At 49.6% G+C, this 19,745-nt stretch overlaps 1 protein-coding gene across 2 annotated transcripts; it reads right to left on the bottom strand.

The window, feature by feature from the left end:
* Nucleotides 1-1,702: 1,702 nt before the first annotated feature.
* KLHL35 (kelch like family member 35) lies at nucleotides 1,703-19,603 on the bottom strand. 2 transcript variants are annotated; one of them, XM_019726462.3, is made up of 7 exons: nucleotides 12,818-19,603; nucleotides 9,475-10,350; nucleotides 8,153-8,337; nucleotides 6,425-6,543; nucleotides 5,588-5,776; nucleotides 4,065-4,253; nucleotides 1,703-3,146 (listed from the first exon to the last, which is right to left on the bottom strand). In XM_019726462.3, exons 2-7 carry the CDS (start codon nucleotides 10,344-10,346, stop codon nucleotides 2,958-2,960), a joined length of 1,743 nt encoding a protein of 580 aa, XP_019582021.1. In that variant the 5' UTR covers nucleotides 10,347-10,350; nucleotides 12,818-19,603; the 3' UTR covers nucleotides 1,703-2,957. The 2 variants fall into 2 exon arrangements, with proteins under 2 accessions (XP_019582021.1, XP_019582022.2); XM_019726463.3 differs by adding an exon at nucleotides 3,906-3,964 and having other exon boundaries at nucleotides 2,997-3,146; nucleotides 9,475-19,603.
* Nucleotides 19,604-19,745: the final 142 nt, after the last annotated feature.

Here is a 19,745-nt window from a genome sequence, read left to right as displayed (position 1 = left end):
ATATTGTCACACCACCTTTTAGCAAAACAGGATGATCCAGGTTTTTGTCATAAATATTTTGTGTGATGAAATCCTTCCCGTTGAATGACTTTACTAAATAATGACTTAAAATACCATATTTCATTTCTGTTTTTAGAAATATATTGTTCATTTACCAATTCTGGAATTCGAAAAAATTCATCTAGGAAAAATTTTGCTAATGTGACCAATTTCCCCATCATCCTTAGAGGCTAGAGTGCTGCTGTGTGCCTCTGCATTCATTTTCTAATTTGTAATAAGTGAAATGTCTTCTGTCAGTTTTCTTCTCTTTAGTCATTATGGGTGGAAAATGAAAAATCCTGAATTCTTAACTGATGTCTCTAGACTTCTTTTATACCTTCTTGAAAGATGATAATCAGTATTTTGGGCAATGCAATGTGGAAACTGAAGGATGATATAATGGCGATATTTGTTTCATTGTATCTTTTAGGCAATACCATCATTCTTCCTTTCTTAGTATTGTTTGGCATAGTTGGGAATAATTGATGAGTAATGAAATAATTTTTAGGATGATGAAATAGCAAAGTTTTTCAAGATATAGGAAAAATTAATTCATCAAGATCTCATAATGTATTTTAGATTTATGAAAGAATCCAATGAATGTATGTGGTGATTGCAAGATAGAATGAGTTTTATTCTATTTTTAAAAAAAATAAGTATATTTCCTCATTGGTCCTTGGAAGCCCATTAAGAAAGAATAACAGTCATCAAATATTGATCCTTACAATTAGAATTATTCAAAGAAACTCAAAAGACCAAATTTGGCTTCTAAGGCTTCTGATGGTATATCAAGAATTAAGTTTTTGTTCTGCAAACCTGTGTGGCTAAGGGGCCGTGCTCAGGGTTAGTGCTCTGGACTTATGGTCAGGCTGCCGGGGTGGGGATGGGGCAGCAGTGGACGAGGAGCCAGGGCGACCTTCCACATATGGACTATTAGTTAAACCAAGAGACGAATGTATTAGTCTAAACAGTAGTCCTAGAGAATTAGGACATGTGGGGTGTCACCTTTTATGTTCCTGCGAGCTTCACTCACCAGGGATGTGAACTATGTCTCCCCTCATCTAAGGAGGCCCCTAATGGCAGGACAATATCCTTTCAGGCTGGGATTTCCCTTGGTGAAAATGATGTATCTCCTGCTTCTAAACAACTCCTGTGCTTCACTCAACTGATTCACTTTCTCAGATTATCGTGTTTCCCCAAAAATAAGACCTAACTGAACAGTCAGCTCTAATACATTTTTTGGAGCAAAAATTAATAAGACTCAGTCTTATATATTATATATGACCCGGTCTTATTTTACTATATAGTAAAATTTACTTAATTTACTTATAGTAAAATAAGACTGGGTCTTATATTAATTTTTGGTCCAAAAGACGCATTAGAGCTGATTGTCCGGCTAGGTCTTATTTTCGGAGAAACGGTAGCAGCGCCTGGGTGCATGGAATGAGCAGGCTTTGGAGGTAGCTGGACCCAGGTTTGGAGATAGCTCGAATCCTGGCCCTGCCGCCACTCACCAGCAAGTGACTTAGTAAGCAAGTCACTTCACAACTCAGAGTCTCTGTCCTCATTTATAAAGGGTGGGCGGGGTGATAGTATCAACTCACCGGTGTATTAGGAGGTAGAAACCAGGAAACTTAAGATTTAATGTATGTAGTGAGAGGCTTTGTTCTGGGCCCTGGGGGGGACACAGATGAAAATGACACTTCTGCCTCAGAGGGCATCCTGTGTGTATGTCGGGAGACTGGAGAACCTGAACCACTGGGCCTCCACCTCACAGAATAAAGGCCTGACCATGCATCAGGTGATAGAAGGGGGACAGATGAGGAAGGGACACAAGGAGCGAGTGGTCAACCTGGGGTGGAGGATGTCAGGTCTACCCAGATAGACAGTAGGAAAGGGCATTGGGGGACATGAGTGATCATCATGGGGTAGCTGCTTGGCACACAGGAAGTGCCAAGCCCAGATGAGGCGCCCATGTCCTTAGGGAGAGCTTGCTCCTATTTTTCCTACTCGGGCTTTTGCCAGGATAGGCGTGTAATACAGCCACCGTAGCTGTGTCATGGGTATTATCCATGGGGTGGGGGCAGGCAGGCTCTGAGGGGCTGGGCCTCCACCCCACTCCCCTCCCCCCCTCTGCTATTATCAGCTGTGTCCAGATGGTCACAGTCTCCTTAATCTGCGCTAATCGGAGGGTAGGGGCTCAGCTGGGACGTGGGCCTTTGTGCTGGGCTGTGAAGGGCCAGCCAGCCCCAGCTGAAAAGACCGCAACACAGACAGGGCCCTGGGGCTTTGGAAAATGGGAGGGGCGTGGGGCTGGCTCTGTGTTGGAGGAGATGCAAGGAGCACATGAGAACTCTTCAGAAGGCAATCTGAGTGCAAATGAGAGGAAGCCCCAGATGGGGTCCGGCCAGCTCCTCTGTCCTCCAGGCCTTGGAAACACAGGCACAGAACCTGAACCACTGGGCCTCCACCTCAGAATCTGTGGCACCTTTTGTTTCCTCTCTTCCTCTGAGCTCACCCCTCGATTAGACACAGGAGCCTAAAAAGGCATTTGTACTGTCCTAGTTCTTCAGGTGGTAGGAGCACAGATATTTTATTATTCTTAAAACAACAAAAATAAAATAATCTTTTATGCACGAAATATTTCATAATTTTTTTAAAAAAAAATGTCCACGCTGCTATTATGAAGATAAATGAGGTAAAATAGGTGTTTTATAGAGTCAAAGCAGGGGGCAGCTACTTCTCCAGACAAAGGAGGCTTGAGCTGGAACACAGACCCAACCTTTGAATGAGGTTTTATTTCTACAAGAAAGGGAGGCAATAAGTGAAGAAGCTATTTACATGGAGGTGCCACGAGGGAAGCAGAATAGTGAGTGTCCCTTCTCTCTGCCTCCCGACTCAGGTCGTCCCACTGTGAGTCACCTGCCCAGGCTCTGGACAATGGTGACGCAGCCATGGGAGCTGGTGCAGCGCTGCAGGGACGGCTGGGCCTCCACCTGCCCACTGCTGGGGTCAAAGGTGAAGACCCTGGCGGTGCTTTCCCCATGCTCATCCCGCCCACCAAGGATGTGGACCTTCCCGTCACACACAGTCACGCCACAGCTCTCCTGGGTGAACAAACAGAAAGACAATCGGCTATGGGGTCCAGCCTCTGTGCCTAGCCAGCCAGACCAGACAATAAAACCCACAGAATACGAGCAGGCACTCCGAATGGTAGACAGGAAACTGGATGGAAGGCAGGAAGCTCTGATTTGACCCTTACTAAATGAATAGCCTCAGACAAGTCCCCTAACCTCTCTAGGCCTCAGTTTCTTCATCTGCAAAATGAGAACAATAGTACCTTCAAAAAGTTCCTTTAACAGTTAATGGGGTTAAGCATGGAAAGCATTTTACTTAGTGCCTGGGATGCCGGAAGCACTCCAGTAACAACAATTAGCACCACCGCCACCATCTTAAGATCTCAGACTCAGAGAAGCCAGAAATCTCAGGCTCTTAGGATCACCGAAGGTCGGAAGGGGAAGGGCCCACCCTTGCAAACACAGCCCTACATAGTTTTTGTAGAGTTTCAGGAGAGGTGACAGGTGGGAGAGGTGAGGAATACAGGGGCCAGAGCATCCAGAACATGGGCCTCCCTTCTCTGATGTCACTGGGGCAGGGGAACTTACCAAGTCCCTTCTCCTCGCCCCCCAGCCCCCCACAATAGGCTACCAACTGGTGGCCTTTAGGACAGGAGAGAGTGCAGGGTCATTCAGAATAAGCCACCCATCTGCGGCTACAGCACTTGGGGCTGGGGTTCCAGGCTCTGCATTAATGTAACTGGTAGCCTTGGGCTGGGGCCTCAATCTCTCTAAGGTTAGTCTCCTTACCTGTGAAATGCAAGGCTGGCTGTCATTGTGAGGACAAAGCTAGAGAACTGGAAAACCACCTGGCATGGAGTTAAGACACAGGACTCACTACCTCAGAAGTGCTCTTCCCTCTCCCGAATGGAACCAGTGCCAGGGCCATGCCCAGGAGCCTCCACTCACCACAGGGCTGGGGAGGACAGCTGCCTCCCTCCAGACGTCTGCACCAGGGTCATAGGTGAAGATTTTGCTCAGGAGGCCCCCTACCACGTAGATGGTATCCTCCAGGCAGACGGCATCAAGACAGCGCTGTGAGAAGGGGGCTGGCGACCGTAGGCTCCACCGGTCCTTCTTGGGGTCAAAGCACTGCACCTGAGGGGCAGGAGGACCAGCAGTGGTGAAAACCCACCCCCCAACTGTCCTGCTCATGCACTCCCACCTCTCTGTCAGGGGGACTCGCTGAACACGACGTGTGCCTGTGCCTGCCAGGCCTGACAGCACTAGTCTGGGAGGGTATGACGGAGAGACTCACTGTCCCTGGCCTCGACTTGCTCAGTCTAGTTCCACCTTCTGTCCTATACTCCTGAACTCCCTGTGTCGAAAGCTTCCTCGTCTTCCGAAGTCCAGTGGGAGGTCTCCAACCCAGGAGATGGCGATACCATCTGCATTAGTGCTACAGAGGGACCTCAGAGCAGGTCCCCGTGGAGATGTGTTCCCGGCTGCACACACTGTCAGTCAACCATCTTCCCGCTGCTCTAAGGGCATGACAGGATTCCAGCTGGCGTGTCGCAGCTCCCATTCCCACAGCTGGTTAAGACACCTTTCACAATTCCTGAGGGTTCATACCTGTACCTGCCTGCTTGCCATGACTTCCTGTGTCAATTATTTCTTTGGAGACCCCCAAAATGGCCTATAGCAAGTCAGTGCTGCATGAAAGGGTACTGAATGGGGGCAGTTCCCCAGCCAGCCCCAGGCGGGTGTGCAGGAAGAATGGAAGCAGGATAAGGAGGGGCAAGTGATCCTGGGTTGGAAAGATTCAAATCCCAGGGCCACAGGCCTGTGAGGCCGGCAGGGGAGGGAGAGAGCTGCCATGACGAAGATCAATTTTTACTCACAAAAAAGCCTAAATGTCCAACAGAAAATTGGGTTAGTAGACTAGTTCACCCACCCAGTGGCCTATTATAGACTCAAATGATGGCTGTGAAGAGTTGCTAAGCATGTGGCGTGTTTCTACTTAAAGGAGAATAAAAGCACAACGCAAAATTTTACTAACAACACAAAACTAAAACAAAAGCAAAAGTCAGTTCAGAGGAACCCTGGAGGCAATACACCAAAATATTAATAGTAGTTATCCTTAGGTGGGGGGATTATGGGTGATTTTTATTTTTCGGTTTCTCTGTATTCTAATCTTTCAGTAATGAATGTATTTTTTGTTTTGAATGGTGGAAAAACATTTTCATCCCCCTCTTGCCCTGGCTTAATTTTTAATCAGTGAAACCATATGGCACCAGTCCACACTTTCGGGCCCAGCTGTGCAGCTGACCCGCTGTGTGACCTTGGGGTAGTCTCAGAACTCATTTCCTTGCCTCAAACATGAGGCTTACTCCTCAGAGATGTTGACTGGACTGAGAAAATGGACAAAAACAGGAAAGCGCCGGTTCAGGGCCCACGCACAGCAGGCTTTCCAGCACCCTCTCCACGCCCACCTTGTCCGTGCTGACGCCGTCCTGCCCCGCACCCCCGATCACGTAGAGCTGCCCGGCGCAGGCTGCCACGGCTGCTGAGCTCACGGCCTCCGGGAGGGGCGCCGCGGCCGCCCAGGTGTTGCAGAAGGGGTCGTAACGCTCCACGCTGCGCAGGCGCTGCAGGCCGTCGAAGCCGCCCACCGCGAACAGCTGTGGGTGAGCAGAAGCCGGGGTGCCCCCCAGGAGTCAGGGCTGGCTGCGTCGGGGGCCCACCGCTTTGGGATGTGTGCGATGAGCTATTCCACCGCAGCCTTAGGGCCAGGCCTCCCTAGGACAAATCCTACTGCTGCCACTACCCTGTTTCTGAGCCAACCTTAGCAGATTTCCTCTCATTAGTCAGGGATAATGAGATTGCTCTCTAGTAGGATGAGTACTGAATGCGGAATTGATCTGTAAAATACTTGGCACCAAGCTGATGCTTAATAACAATAGCTAGGAATTAAAGGTTTACCACCTTAACTGAGTCTAAGGAGCACTTTGATTGGCATTTCTGAATTGGGGATGTAACTTACAAAGATAATTGGCAATGTCTTGTGGTTTCTTTGGTCTTAAGTGGCACAATCAAGATGAAAACCTAGGCTATTTGGCCCCAGAGCCCACACCCTTGACCGCTAGGCTATATACTATTACAGTAATTACTATCAGCATTGGCATTATTATGTGTGACCTTGGGCAAGTCCTTTCCTTTCCGAGGCCTCAGATCCCTTCTTACAAAGACAGGGTCTTAGAGGCCTTCCCTAAGGGCGCCCGTAGATGTGCACCTCGGTCCCCAAGGCAGCAGCTCCTGCATGCCCCTACCTGCCCCTGCACGACCGCCATCTTGTGCCTCCACCTGCCCTTGTGCAGTGAGGCCACCTTGATCCACGTGTGCAGATGGGAGCTAAACATCCACACATCACGGCTGTTGATGTGGCCTCCTAGGGAAAGAGAAGCAGCTGTTGCCCCAGAGCCAAAGGCAGGGCTAAGGGGAGATAGCAGGAAGGACTTCCTCCTGGGCTGGTGTGAGACTTCGGGCCTGTGACCCAGACAGTATGCTTTGAACACGAGGTGGGGAGGTCTGAGTTAAGAAAACAGGCAGGGACTCCTGAGGGGAGACGCCCAAGAGATTCAGGGAGAAGGAACTAAGCACTGGGCACCCTGTGGTGGCACCCAGGCTCTGTGCTCAGGGAAGCAGAGAGGGGGGGACTTTAGAATTCTTCTGAAGGTAAGAGTGTAAAGGATACCCAAGACAAACATCAACAATGTGCTGGGGCGGAGAGAAAGCAGGGCCACCAGCTCTGGGAGGGAGGGGTAGAGGGTAACCCAATAATCATGGCTCACGTCTGCTTTCACCTCCATGACAGCAAACTCAAAGAGGCTTAAGAGACCAGGAAGGATCCGTTGAAGGTCACATGGCCTTCACTGCAAGAACACTGATTAGAGCCAGAGCTTCCAGCCCCCAAGCCCAGCATTGGTGCTCATGACAGGCACAGCACGTGCCACGGGGCCAGGCACTGGGGATGCAGGCTGTGGACTCTCCCTCCCCTCGTCTTGCTGCCCTGGGGTTCCTGACCAGGGTCTCATCTCTCAGGAGTAGCCTCCCCAGGGACAATCCTGACAGCACCCCTCAGCCTGAGCCACATCCGTTTTGTAGCCCTTGCCTCTGTATTTCCGGCGGCACCCAGCAGCGGCGGCACCCGGCAGCGGCCCCACATGTTGCTCAAAGGCAATCAGTGGTCAGTGATAAATGGCCTGGAGGTCTCTGAGGCCTTCCTGGCTCATTCTCATCCTTCCCAGGCACCCACAGCTCCCTACAATATCCAGCGCAGTCTACCTAGGCCTGGAGTCAAAGCCTCCCTGAACTGACTCCAGACTCCCTTTCCTGCCTCATCTACCATGGCTTCCTGTCCTGTCCCAGATATACTCAACCTGCACTTCAGAGCCCTGGGGATCCCAGATTCCTTTCTGCACTTTCCTACCTTTGTTTATTATGCTAGTCCCTCCGAGTTGGGCCACATTCCCTGAGTGGAATTCCCCACAGAATTCTGCCTGGTCATAAAGTGAAGTCCATTCCCCCTCTCCAGGGTATTTCAGGGGAGCAGGGACTGTGTTTTATTCTGAGTCTCCAGGGCCTGAATTTCAGGGAGGACACAGTCTGTGGTATCAAGCAGATACAGTATATGTTTTTTCTAGGTCGCCAATTTTGAGACAATGGGGAAATTCTTAACCTCTTTGAGCCTGTTTTCTCATGTGTGAAATGGGGTTATGGAGAGAATTAAATGATAAGGTGCTTAGCATAATTCAGGGCACACAGTAGGCTAAAGAGACGTGATTAACACTAATATGAATTGAAGCTGTCTTTACTGAATAAAGGGCAGAATCACACCAGTGATTGGTTCTGCAGAACTACATACCATTTCAGCCAATACAACTAGGTAATCAGGAAAAATACCACCCTCATCTCCCAGTTGGAGGAAGAAACAAAGGGCGGTTGGAGGGAGGGGATGAGCCAATCCCATGGGGCTCCCACTTCAGCCCTGCCCTCACCGGAGATGTAGATGTCATTGCGGAGAGCACAGGCGGCGAACTCTGAGCGCATGTAGCCGGGCAGGCTGGGCAGTGGGGTCCAGTGCCGGCTTTCTGGGTGGTAGGAGTCTGCGAAGGGCAGCTTTAGGAGCCCCGTGCGGTCACAGCCACCGATGACCACGATTACTTCAGCGAGGTCCATGAATCTGGCACGGGGATAAGCCCAGTACTTTTTGATCCACACCCACGTTTTGGCCCTCTCTCACCCTCTCATTGACCACATACGGGCCTACTGCTCTTCCATGCCCTTCTGCCTCCCTCCTAACCCCCATGCTGGATTCCGTCACCTCCAACCTTTCCTCTGGCTATTGACGGGACGAGGGTCACTAATCCTCACCCCATTCTACTCACCTCTAAGTGACAGAAAAATAATCTTGACATAGTCCTTAACCTTAACTAGAAAAATCACCTGGTTTAATCTTTATGCAAGCTCTACTAGGCAGGGATTATTATTCCCTTTACAGAGGAGGAAACTGAGGCTCACAAACTTTAGCTTGCCCGAAGTCTTGCAAGCCAGTAAGTGAAAGAGTGAGAATTCAAGCTCAGGTTTATCTGACGCTAACCCATTCTCTTCACCCTTTTGTGACCTCCGCTCTAATGCTGCTGCCTCTCTCCGCCTATAACCATCTAAATGTATACCCTAATCACTAATCCTTCTGAACCAGGCTACACACCCTTTCCGCAAAGCATTTTGCCCTCCCACTGAACCCTCAGGCTTCTGACCCCACCAGAAGTCCCAAACCCTTTCATTTTAGAAACCCATTGGTTTCCTACCTAACTGCTTTGACAAATATTAAACACCTTCTTTGTACCAGGCCCTGTACTTAATTGGAGATAAAGTGGTAAGACCGAGGAGTCCTCGTCTTCTATCCCTGGAAGGATGACAGACCATCTTGGACTGCTCCACCCAAAGTCTCCCAGTGTGTTCCAGGCTGCCTATTTATATACCTTACTAATCTGAGCTCCCGGAACATATAGAGTGTTTCCAAATCACTCTAGAGGCCCAGGCACGCAGCACAAGACCTGCACAGGGAGCACTCAGAATTATGAATGAATGAGCAAAAGAAAGAATGTGCGTAGGGTGTGAGATCCCTGCACCTCCCTATTGGACTGTTAACTCTTCAAGGACAAAATGTCCAACACTAAGCCTAAAAAATATTTGTTGAATGAATAACTGCATCTCATTTAAGAGGTACTATTAAGTCATTGAATTAAAGGATGATGAGTGGTTGAAGAAAGCGGGAATAACGATGGGCGAGAGGCAAGAGGGCTGGGGGGCATACCTCCGAGGCCGGGCCCGCAGTGCACAGGTCTCTCGGCCCAGGATGAAGCAGGCACGGGCCTCGAGCAGCAGCGGACGGCACTCGCCGCAGGCCTGCAGCAGCTCGTCAGCCTCCACCTTTTCCAGGAAGTATTCCGGCGCCAGGAGGGGCAAGCGCACGTGCTCCAGCAGGCGTCGCAGCTGCCCGCATCGGGCCGGCGCGTCGTGACGCACCCAGCGCATGGCCGCCTCGAACACGGCCTCCTCGCGCGCCACGCCCAGCGCCGGGTCGGCCAGCAGCGCTGCCACCTCGTCAGGCGCCAGCTCCAGGAAGTCGGCGTGGTGCGCCACCTCGGTGAAGGCCTGGCGCAGCACGTGGCCGCAGCGCTCCGCCAGCGAGGCGAGCGAGAAGGCCGCGGCCACGCGGTGCAGAGCCAAACTATTGGCTGCGCGCAGACGGCCCTCGAGGAAGCGTGCACAGGCCTCGCGCAGGCCCGCCACGCCCAGCCGCTCAGCCAGCGCCAGCACGGCGGCCGCCTCCTCCTCGGCGCGCAGCCGCACGCCCGCGCCGTACACGTAGTCTAGCACCACAGCCAGCGCCGCCGCCGTCCCCGCTGGTCTCGTGCCCGGTGTCTCGGGCACCACGGGCACCACGGCCAGGCCGCGCTCCAGGCGCCCGGCCGCGAACAGGCTGTGGAAGTAGGCGCTGCCCGCGCTGAGCGCAGCTCGGTGGCACGGAAAGTCGCGGCCGCCAGCGCGCAGCACCACGTCGGTGAGGGTGCCGCTCCGCCGGTACGCGTTGAGGGTCTGCAGGACGCGCTGCGCGTGGCAGGAGCCCGCGCACGGTGCCTCGGTGCCGAGCTCTGGCTCCTCCCGCACCCGGCCCTCCAGCATCCTGCTGGGTAGAGTACACAGACAGCATCGGGAAATCCACGTGGTTGGGGCCTGACAGAAGGCAGGCGGCCCCTCATCACAGGCTGCGTGAACGTTAGTGGTGTGCTTGCATTCATTCAACGGCTCTTCCTTCCAGCCACCCACCCAGATCCTAATGGCTGCAAGGATCTCGTTTCTGCCCACCTGAGGGGCGAGGCACTGCCTTAGCTGGAGCACCTTCTCCCTCGCTTATCCCACTTCAGCCACATTACCCTTCCTAGTCTTCAAACTTGCTAAGCTGTTTCCAATTAGTATTGACAGGAGACAGATGGCACACTCTCAACTGGGGTCATCTGAGGGGAATCTAATAAAGGAATGGTTTGCAAAAGCATAGACAGTGTTTAGGGACTCCTACCAGGGATGGAGCAGTGCCACATGGCTACCAACGCTAGGGAGCCTTTACCTCTCCAGGGTCTGAACGGGGAGGATTGGGAGGCTACTAGAACCTGCACAAAACATCTGTATAGGGAGAGCCCCTTAGAGGAACTGCAGCCTTTGGTAAAGGGATTCAGGCTACCCAGGGAGACAGAGTGTAGGTCGCGCGCGGTATAACTACCTCCTCCTCCTCCTCACCCATCCTGTCTCCTGCGGATCTCCCGTGGGTGCTCCCCATTGCCAAACCCTGATCAGTCCTTCTGTTTAATACCTGCCCCTCCCCCAGCAGCACAGTGGTCAGTACCTATTCAAGGTCGAGTGAATGTATTAAACAAGTATTTGTTGAGAGCCTTTTCTGTACCAGGCAGTGGTCCCTTTCCTCCTGGAGTTCACAGCTTGGCGGGGGTCCCATGGGAAGTACAGAGTATTATGGGAGCGCTTAGAAGATGCACTAAACCCAGGTGGAGGGGAGTCAGGCAAGGCATCCTTGAGGAGGATAGGTACAATTAGCCAGGTGAAGGGAGGGAAGTGGCGGGAGGGTCTCCAGCTGAGAGAACAGCCTGTGCAAAGGCCCAGGGGGATGGAGGGCAGGAGGTTAGAGCTCCCGCTGAGACGGAAGTCCAGCCATGTCTGTTTTCAAGGAAGCACCGTGGGGAGGTAGAAAGAGCCTGGCTCTCAGCACTGATCCAGGTTCTAATTCTGCCTCTAACACGGCCTCTCCGTGACCTGTGCAAATCATTCCTCTTCCCTGTCTTCATCTGAAATGGGCTCATAATGCCTACCTCACAGGGTTGTTGTGACTTTGACTCTTAAATGGAATGTATGAAGAGTGCTAGGTGCATTAGCACCAACTCAACAAACGGTCCTTACATTGTTCTTACTCAAGAGGAAGGGAGCACACCTAGTTCCTTTCTTGTATATAATTTCATTTGATCCTCACAACCTGAAAAGTTTCTTTAGAGCCCCACCCTCTTCTTTTTTAAGTTTGTCACGAGGAAACAAGTACACAGAAGGAACCTGCCCTTCAGAGGTTGGTGTGAGGCTTAAAGGAGGAGTGTTTGTGAAATCTCTCTACACACTAAAGGGCTGTACCGTGCCCTGTCATGATTTGACCATTATGAACATACAGCCTCCGCTTGCACACCTCCAGGGACAGGGAGCTTACTCTTTATGTGGCAACATACTCTAGGGGAGCACAGCTCTGGCCTCTGCCCCTTGTCTCTCCCTCTGTTCTCATCCCAGCTGCTCTGCCTGCTCTGAGACTGCTCTGCCCTGGAGGTCAGATCTTGCCCAGGGTCACCCTGGCTTTCACTGCTCACGCTGAGGTCCTCCGGGGTGGTGGGTCCCCTGCCTCAGAATCTCAGCACATGAGCATCCTGGTGGGCAGGGTCCCTGGAAGTTAACAGCTTTGCCCAAGTAGAGGGGACAGGCACTGCGCCTGGCTCCAGACGGCATGCCTAGCCGCTCAGCCGCATTGCTAGAGTGGGAGTGTGTTGCACGCAGCAGCCCAGGACCAGTGGAGGGAGGTGAAGGAGGTCATCAGAGCGTGCTGCCTCATTCTGTCCTCTCAGGACTGAGAAAGCAGCCCCCCTTTGAGCTGAGATCCAAGAGAGCAGGTCTCATCAGCGTAAGGAGGGACTTCTCCCTGCAGAGATGTGCCACGGCAAAAGGAGCTGTCTGGGGTGATGAGGACATCGCCTTCTGGGAAGTGCACGAGTACTGTTCCATTCATTTTATGGCTGTCTACTGCTCTGGGCCCCGGACACAGGGACAGCAAACCCAGTTTCCGCCCTGGGCATTCCCAGTCTGGGGGCTGGAGGGCACCTAGTTGGAACACGCAAGGTAGGGATTCCAGGCAGCGCTCCATCTGGCATTGTCCCATCCCTCCTCAAGTCATAGGTCCGGATGCAGACTCAGGGACCCGGCCCCTAAAAGTTGACATGCCACCCTGTCTTTTTCTCATACCCACACCCTCGCCAACATGCTCAGCTTTATAGACACCACAGCCAGGACAGCCCTGGGTCCTAAGTCCCACCCTGGATGTTGCTGTCACTTACCTGGCCACACCCTCTCCCAAGTGCCCCCACAGCTGCTGCTCCTGCACGGGCCACTCCTGTCCTGCCCTTGTACCTCTGGCAGCCGTGGTCCAATGTCCCTGCCACTCTGCTCAGACTGCCGCTCAGGCTCAGCTGTAGGAGGACAAAGGCACTGGACGCCAGACGGGAGAGGAGAGGGGGAGGGGAGGAGGGGACACTGGGCTTTTGTTCCACTCTGGGACCAGCCCTGGAAGGGAGGGAAAGGGAGAAGGCAGGACTAAGCATGGGATTGACGGCGTGCAACTCCAGGTCCGTGTGCCTGGATTGGGGTGAGTGGGCACTGGCTGTGCCCCTGACTGAGGCACAGGTATGAGGGTGTGTTTGTGTGTGTGCAGGGGAGTGCCTGCCCTGGGGAGACGGTGTGCAAACGGGGGGTTGTGAGCACGCAGGTGATCTCGGGTACCTGTGTGAGTGTGGACGTGCATGGGACTCGGCCACGGCGTAGCACTGGGGTGGGTGTGGAACCGTGTAGTGGCAGATGTGACCCAGAATGTGACTGCATGGCTTAGAGGCCTAGGTTTCCTTCTGCCCTGTGTGACACTGTGCTGTGTCTGTGTTCCTGCTGATCGCAGACGGGTCACTGTGGGACCGTGCATCTGCTATGCCTCGCGTGTCCCTGCCTCTTTTTCTCTGATTGTTCGTTTCTGTGTCTGACTGGAGTCTCTCTGTGGACAGTGGTCTGTGCATGGACAGTGTGGTCCTTTGTGGTATGGGCTACGTCGAGGTGGTTTTCACTCAACAGTGCACCTGCTGTGGAGGGGGCGCAGTGGGACAGGAGTGTCCCACAGTGGCGTCCTGGGCAGGCCTGGTTGGGGTGGAGAGAACGAGGCAGCTCTGGGCTGGCCTGGCCTCCTGGAGCTGGAGGGAAGCGACTCCATAGGCTGGTGCTGCTGGATCATTTGCTGCCTCTACAAAGGGCCTCAGGGCCTGGTATCCGTGGAGTGGGTGAGGGGATCTGGCTTCATGCAGGAAGACAGTATTTTGGGGGGAGATTGCTTTGCCAAGAGCCCGCATTGGCCTGGGGCACCTATGGCCCATTCTTGGCACTGGCTTGACACACCCCACGGCCCTGGGCAGATCATTGCCACCCCCGTGGCCCGAGTTTCATGTCGGCAGGAGGGCTAATAGAGATTCCTGCTCTAACTGCCATGTGAATATACCAAGAGCAAGGTATATTCTTCCACTTATTTGTGTGTTCTTCAATTTTTCTTCAGTGTCTTGTAGTTTTCTGAGTACAGGTCTTTTACCTCGTTGGTTAAATTTATTCCTAGGTATTTTGTATTCTTTTTGATGCAATTGTAAATGAGATTGTTTTCTTAATTTCTCTTACTGATAGTTTGTTATTGGTGTATAAAAATGCAACCAATTTCTGCACATTAATTTTGTTTCCTGCTACTTTACTGAATTAATTTATTAGTTCTAATAGTTTCTTGGTGGGATCTTTAGGGTTCTCTCTATATAGTATGTCATCTGCAACTAATGAGAGTTTTACTTCTTTTCCAATTTGAATGCCTTTTATTTCTTCTCTGATTGCTGTGGTTAGGACTTCTCAGATGATGCTGAATAAAAGTGGTGAGTGGACATCCTGGTCTTGTTCCTGAGCTGAAAGAAAAAGCTGTCAGCCTTTCACCATTATAATGTTAGCTGTGGATTTGTCATATATGGCCTTGTTGAAGTATGTTCCTCCTATCCCTACTTAGCTGAGAGTTTTTATCATAAATGGATGTTGGATTTTGTCAAATGCTTTTTCTGCATCTATTGATATGACCATGTGAATTTTATCCTTCATTTTGTTTATATGGTGTATTATGTTAATTGATTTGCGGATATTGATCCAGACTTGCATCCTGGGGAAAAATCCTACTTGATATGGTGTATGTATGATCTTTTTAATGTATTGCTGAATTTGGTTTGCTAATATTTTGTTGAGGATTTTTGTATCTATGTTCATCAGGGCTATTGGCCTGTAGTTTCCTTTTTTTTGTAGTGTCTTTGTCTGGTATTGGTATCAGAGTAATGCTGGCCTCATAAAATGAATTTGGGAGCTTTCCCTTCTCGTGAATTTTTTGTAATAGTTTGAGAAGGATAGGTGTTAATTCTTCTTTGAATGTTTGGTAAAATTCACCTGTGAAGCCATCTGATCCAGGACTTTTGTTTGTTCGGAGTTTTTTGATTACTGATTCGATTTCATTAGTTATTATTGGTCTGTTCAGATTTTGTTTTTTCCTGATTCAGTCTTGGGAGATTGTATGTTTCTAGGAATTTATCCATTTCTTCCGAGTTGTCCAATTTGTTCAATGTCATTGTTTGTAGTATTTTCTTATAATCCTTTGTATCGCTCTGGTGTCAGTTGTCACTTCTCCTCTTTTATTTCTGATTTTATTTATTTGGGCCCTCTTTTTTTCTTGATGAGTCTGGCTAAAGTTTTGTCAATTTTGTTTATCTTTTCAAAGAACCAGCTTTTGGTTTCATTGAACTTTTCTATTGTATTTTTAGCCGCTATTTCATTTATTTCTGCTCTAATATTTATCATTTCCTTCCTTCTACTCACTTTGGGCTTGGTTCTTTTTCTAGTTCTTTTAGGTGTAAGGTTAGATTGTTTGAGATTTTTCTTGTTTTTTGAAGTATGCCTGTATTGCTATGAATTTTCTTCTTAGAACTGCTTTGGCTGTGTCCCATATATTTTTGGGTCATTGTGTTTTCATTTTCATTTGTCTCAAGGCATCTTTTGATTTGCTCCTTGATCTCATTGTTAACCCATTCATTGTTTAGTGGCATGTTATTTAGCCTCCACGTGTTTGTGTGTTTTTCAGTTTTTTTCTTGTAATTCTAGTTTCATACAATTGTGATCAGAGAAGATGCTTGATATGATTTCAATCTCCTTAAATTTATTGAGACTTGTTTTGTTGCTGAACAGATAGTCTGTCCTGGAAAATGTTCCATGTACACTTGAAAAGAATGTATATCCTGCTGCTTTTGGGTGAAGTGTTTAAAAAATATATCAATTAAATCCATCTGGCTTAATGTCATTTAAGGCCACTGTTTCTTTATTGATTTCACTTTCAGTCTGTATGTGTCTTTTGATTTGAAGTGAGTTATTTTGTAAGCAGCATATAGGTGGGTCATGTTTTTTAATCCATTCAGCCACCCTGTGTCTTTTTATTGGAGCACTTAATCCATTTACATCTAAAATAATTATTGATATGTATTTATTGCCATTTTGTTTATTGTTTTTGGTTGTTTTTATAGTTCTCTGCTCCTATTGATCTTTTCCCTTGTGGTTTACTGTTTTTAGTATTTTATTTGGTTCCTTTCTCTTTGCTCTTTGTATATCTTTTGTCGGTTTTTGGTTTGTGGCAGCCATGAGGTTTATGTATGTCATTCTGTATCTATAGCAGTCTATTTTAAGTTGAAAGGCATTTAAGTTCAACTATATTCTGTAAAGACGACATTTTTACTCATCTCCTCCATGCTTTATGTTTTTGACATCACGTTTTAGATTTTTTTGTGTTGTGTATCTCCTAACTACTTATTGTAATTTGAGTTTGATACTTTCATCTTTTGACCTTTGTAGTAGCTTTTTAAATGTCTCATTTCCTGTATTAAGTTTTCACCTGTGAGATATTCCCCTTTCTAATATTTTCTTATTTCTGGTTATGGCCTTTCCTTTTCTGTTTAATGAAAACCCTTTAACATTTATTGTAAAACTGGTTTAATGGTGACAAACTCCTTTAGTTTTTGCTTGTCTGGAAAACTCTTTATCTATCTTTCAATTGTGAATGAGAATCTTGCTGGGTAAATTATTCTAGGTTGCTAGTTCCTTTCTTTCAGTATTTTAAAGATGTCCTGCTGCTCCCTTCTGGTCTATAAAGTTGCTGCTGAGAAATCAGCTGATAACCTTAGGTGGTTTCCTTTGTATGTTACTCATTTCTCTCTTGATTCTTTCAAGAGTATCTGTTTAACTTTTGCCATTTTAATTACAATATGTTTTGGTGTGGGTCTCTTTGGTTTCATTTTGTTTGGAACTCTCTATATTTCCTGGACCTGGATGTCTGTTATCTTTTCCAGGTTAGGAAAGTTTCCCGCCATTACTGTTTTTCCCTGAAAATAAGACCAGGTCTTATATTAATTTTTGCCCCATTAGGGCTTATTTTCAGGGGATGTCTTATTTTTTCATGTACAACAATCTACCTTTATTCACATACAGTCACGTCATCATTTTCTGGAACATCGTCATAACGTACTAAATGCGTCTGTCTGTCAGATCTTAACTGGGGCTTATTTTTGGGGTAGGTCTTGTTTTGGGGGAAACACAGTATTTCTTTAAATAAAGTTTCTGTCCCTTCTCTCTTGTCTTTCTGAGGTCCCTATAATGTGAACGTTTGAGTACTTAATGTTATCCCAGAGGTCCCTTAAACCATTCCTCATTTTTAATATTTTTTTATTTTTGCTGTTCTGATTGATTTCCACTAGCCTGTCTTCTGGGTCACTGATCTGTTCTTCTGTGTTAGCTAATCTGCTGTTGATTCCTTCTAATGTGTTTTTCATTCCCATTATAGTATTCTTTATCTCTGATTCGTTCTTTATTATACTTTCTATAGTTCTCCCTGAGCTCCTCCATTCCACTCTCAAGTTTGCTGAGCATCCTTATGACTGTTTGAATTTTTATTGGGCAAATTACTTATCTCCGTTTCCTTAGTCCACCCCCCACCAACCACCCCGGGGATTTTTCTTGTTTCTTCATTGATATTCTTTCTTTTCATTTTGTTTGACTTCTGTTTGTTTATATGAATTAAACAAAATAACTCTCCTACTCTTGAAGAAGTGGCCTTACGTAGTAGAGACCTCTGTGCAGGCTGTATGTGCCGGTGGTTTTGGCAGCCTGGTAGGAGCCGAGCGAGAGTCTCTGGCATGGAGACCCTGGCCTCCTGAGAGGAGTGGTTCCAGGTGGGGAGGCCAGGTGTGTGTAGTAATATCCTGTTGGTTGTGCTTGCTCCTTTGTTCAGGGCCGAAATGCGCTTGGGTGATGCGTCTGGGAACACACTGAAGTGACCTGGCAGGAGGCCAGAGCACCTGAGTACAGCCGCCACCCTATCAATGTGGACAGGGACACAAACAATGGTGCTCATAGGTTCCTCTGGCCGGGAGAGTTCTTGCAGCTCCCGCAAAGTCCTGCGGCTTCCTAGCCTTCTCTATTCCATCTTCTCCTGTTTGTTGTTCAGATGCTGTTTGTGGAGTCCTCAGTTGTCTCGTAGGAGTAATTGCTTTCTATGTACACGTGTATGTTTGACTTTGCTCATGGGAAAGGGTGAGCAAAAAGGGAGTTTAGCATCGTCCTGTGCTGCCACCATCTTGGATCTCTAGATTCGGGCACCTTTGTCTCTGTAATTGGGAAGGAGGGGCTGAAAGTTCACGCAGGGCCCTGGAGGCAGTGGAGGGTGGGCTCAGCCTGGAGGAGGGCTCACCTGCTGAGGTCCCAAGGAGGAAGGAAGGAGTCTACAGGGTATGCTGGCAGGGGAGGAGACCCGTTTCCTGTTTCCCTGTGAGTGGGCAGTCAGGCTGTCCTTTGTAGACAAGGGGAGGATGGCAGGAAGGTGGGGTTCTCAGTAATCCTGCAGGTCAAGGGGCAGGGCCTTTCCACTCAGAGCTCCCAACTCCCTCTATCCCCTCCTGAAGACTCGACTCAACTTGCACAAGTCTGAACAGGAGCCGGGGCCATGTTGGCCAGGGGTGATGACTGCACAGGAAGCGTCTGGCATGAAAGGTCAAACCCATTCTCCTAATGTGCCTGCCAAGGCTGGAGAGGAGGTTGTGGGGCATTTTGGGTAGGGCAGTGTACTCCACCCCTGACTCAGCTGTTCCAGGTTTCACTTATACTCCCTTGTGCCCAGGGAGAGGCGGGAGCTGACCTCTGCCCCAGGAGGGGAAGCACTTGGCAGATGCTCAGTAGGGGAAAGGAGGGATGACTCTGTCACAGTACTAGAGGTTAATATGGGGGGCCCAGTCTGGGTTCTGACATTTGGGAGGGGTTTCTCTTCCTTTCCTCCAAGAAGGGGCCATAATCACTCAGATCCCAAGAATTCTATCCAGAAGCCAAACTCCTACTTGGCAAAGAGACACATCCCTTGGCTCCCAGAAAGCACTGCATTTATTTAATGCAGGCTGGTGCTAGGGTTGAGTTCCCTACCCCCGCCTCCCCTCTTAGGACACACCCAAGATCACACAGACTCTTAGGCCAAAGATGGGAATTATAGACCTGCACTGACTCCATTGCTGCCCTCCTTCACGGAGGGCAGAGGCCAAGGACTGAAAGACAGGAAGGGACATCTGTGGCTCCAGGGGCTATTTGGGTTTTCAGCCCAGGTCCCCCATGGTGCCACTCTTCAGTCAGGTCCAAATCTCTGAGATGTCCAAGCCCAACCTCTGCCATGGGGGGAAGGCATCTCCCAGCTGAAGGCCTGTCCATCCGGCTGTCGGCCAGGGAGCTCAGAAAGCCTCCACGTGGCTGTGAGGGGACCTCCTCGTCCCACTGCCCATCGCTGCATCGGGTGCAGGAGCCCGTCCCATCTGCCATGCCATGCTCACCCGGTTACGGATGGCATGCACACACTCTGGGCGAGGCCGGGTAGGACGCTGGCTCTGCCTATTCTAAGCTATGTGGCCTTGGATGGTCACTTTACTCCTCCAAGACCGTCTCCCCCAGCACTATGTGGGGATACTGGTCCCCAACACCAGGCTATTAAGGAACCCCCGGAGCCCTGGTGAGGTGGGAGAGGGACTCACCCATCCTGCCACCCTCCTGCTCATTTCTGAGAATGGCTCCTCCTCAAATCATGGGGGCTGAATCCTAAACCTAGCGAGCTCTGCTCCCACCCTCCCAATGGCAATT

Source organism: Rhinolophus sinicus, chromosome 14 (assembly GCF_057876585.1).
Source record: "Rhinolophus sinicus isolate RSI-liver-muscle chromosome 14, RSI-T2T, whole genome shotgun sequence".
NCBI classification, from domain to species: Eukaryota; Metazoa; Chordata; class Mammalia; order Chiroptera; family Rhinolophidae; genus Rhinolophus; species Rhinolophus sinicus.
Note: the sequence above shows the minus strand (reverse complement) of the source record. Positions and strands in the feature narration are given on the sequence as shown.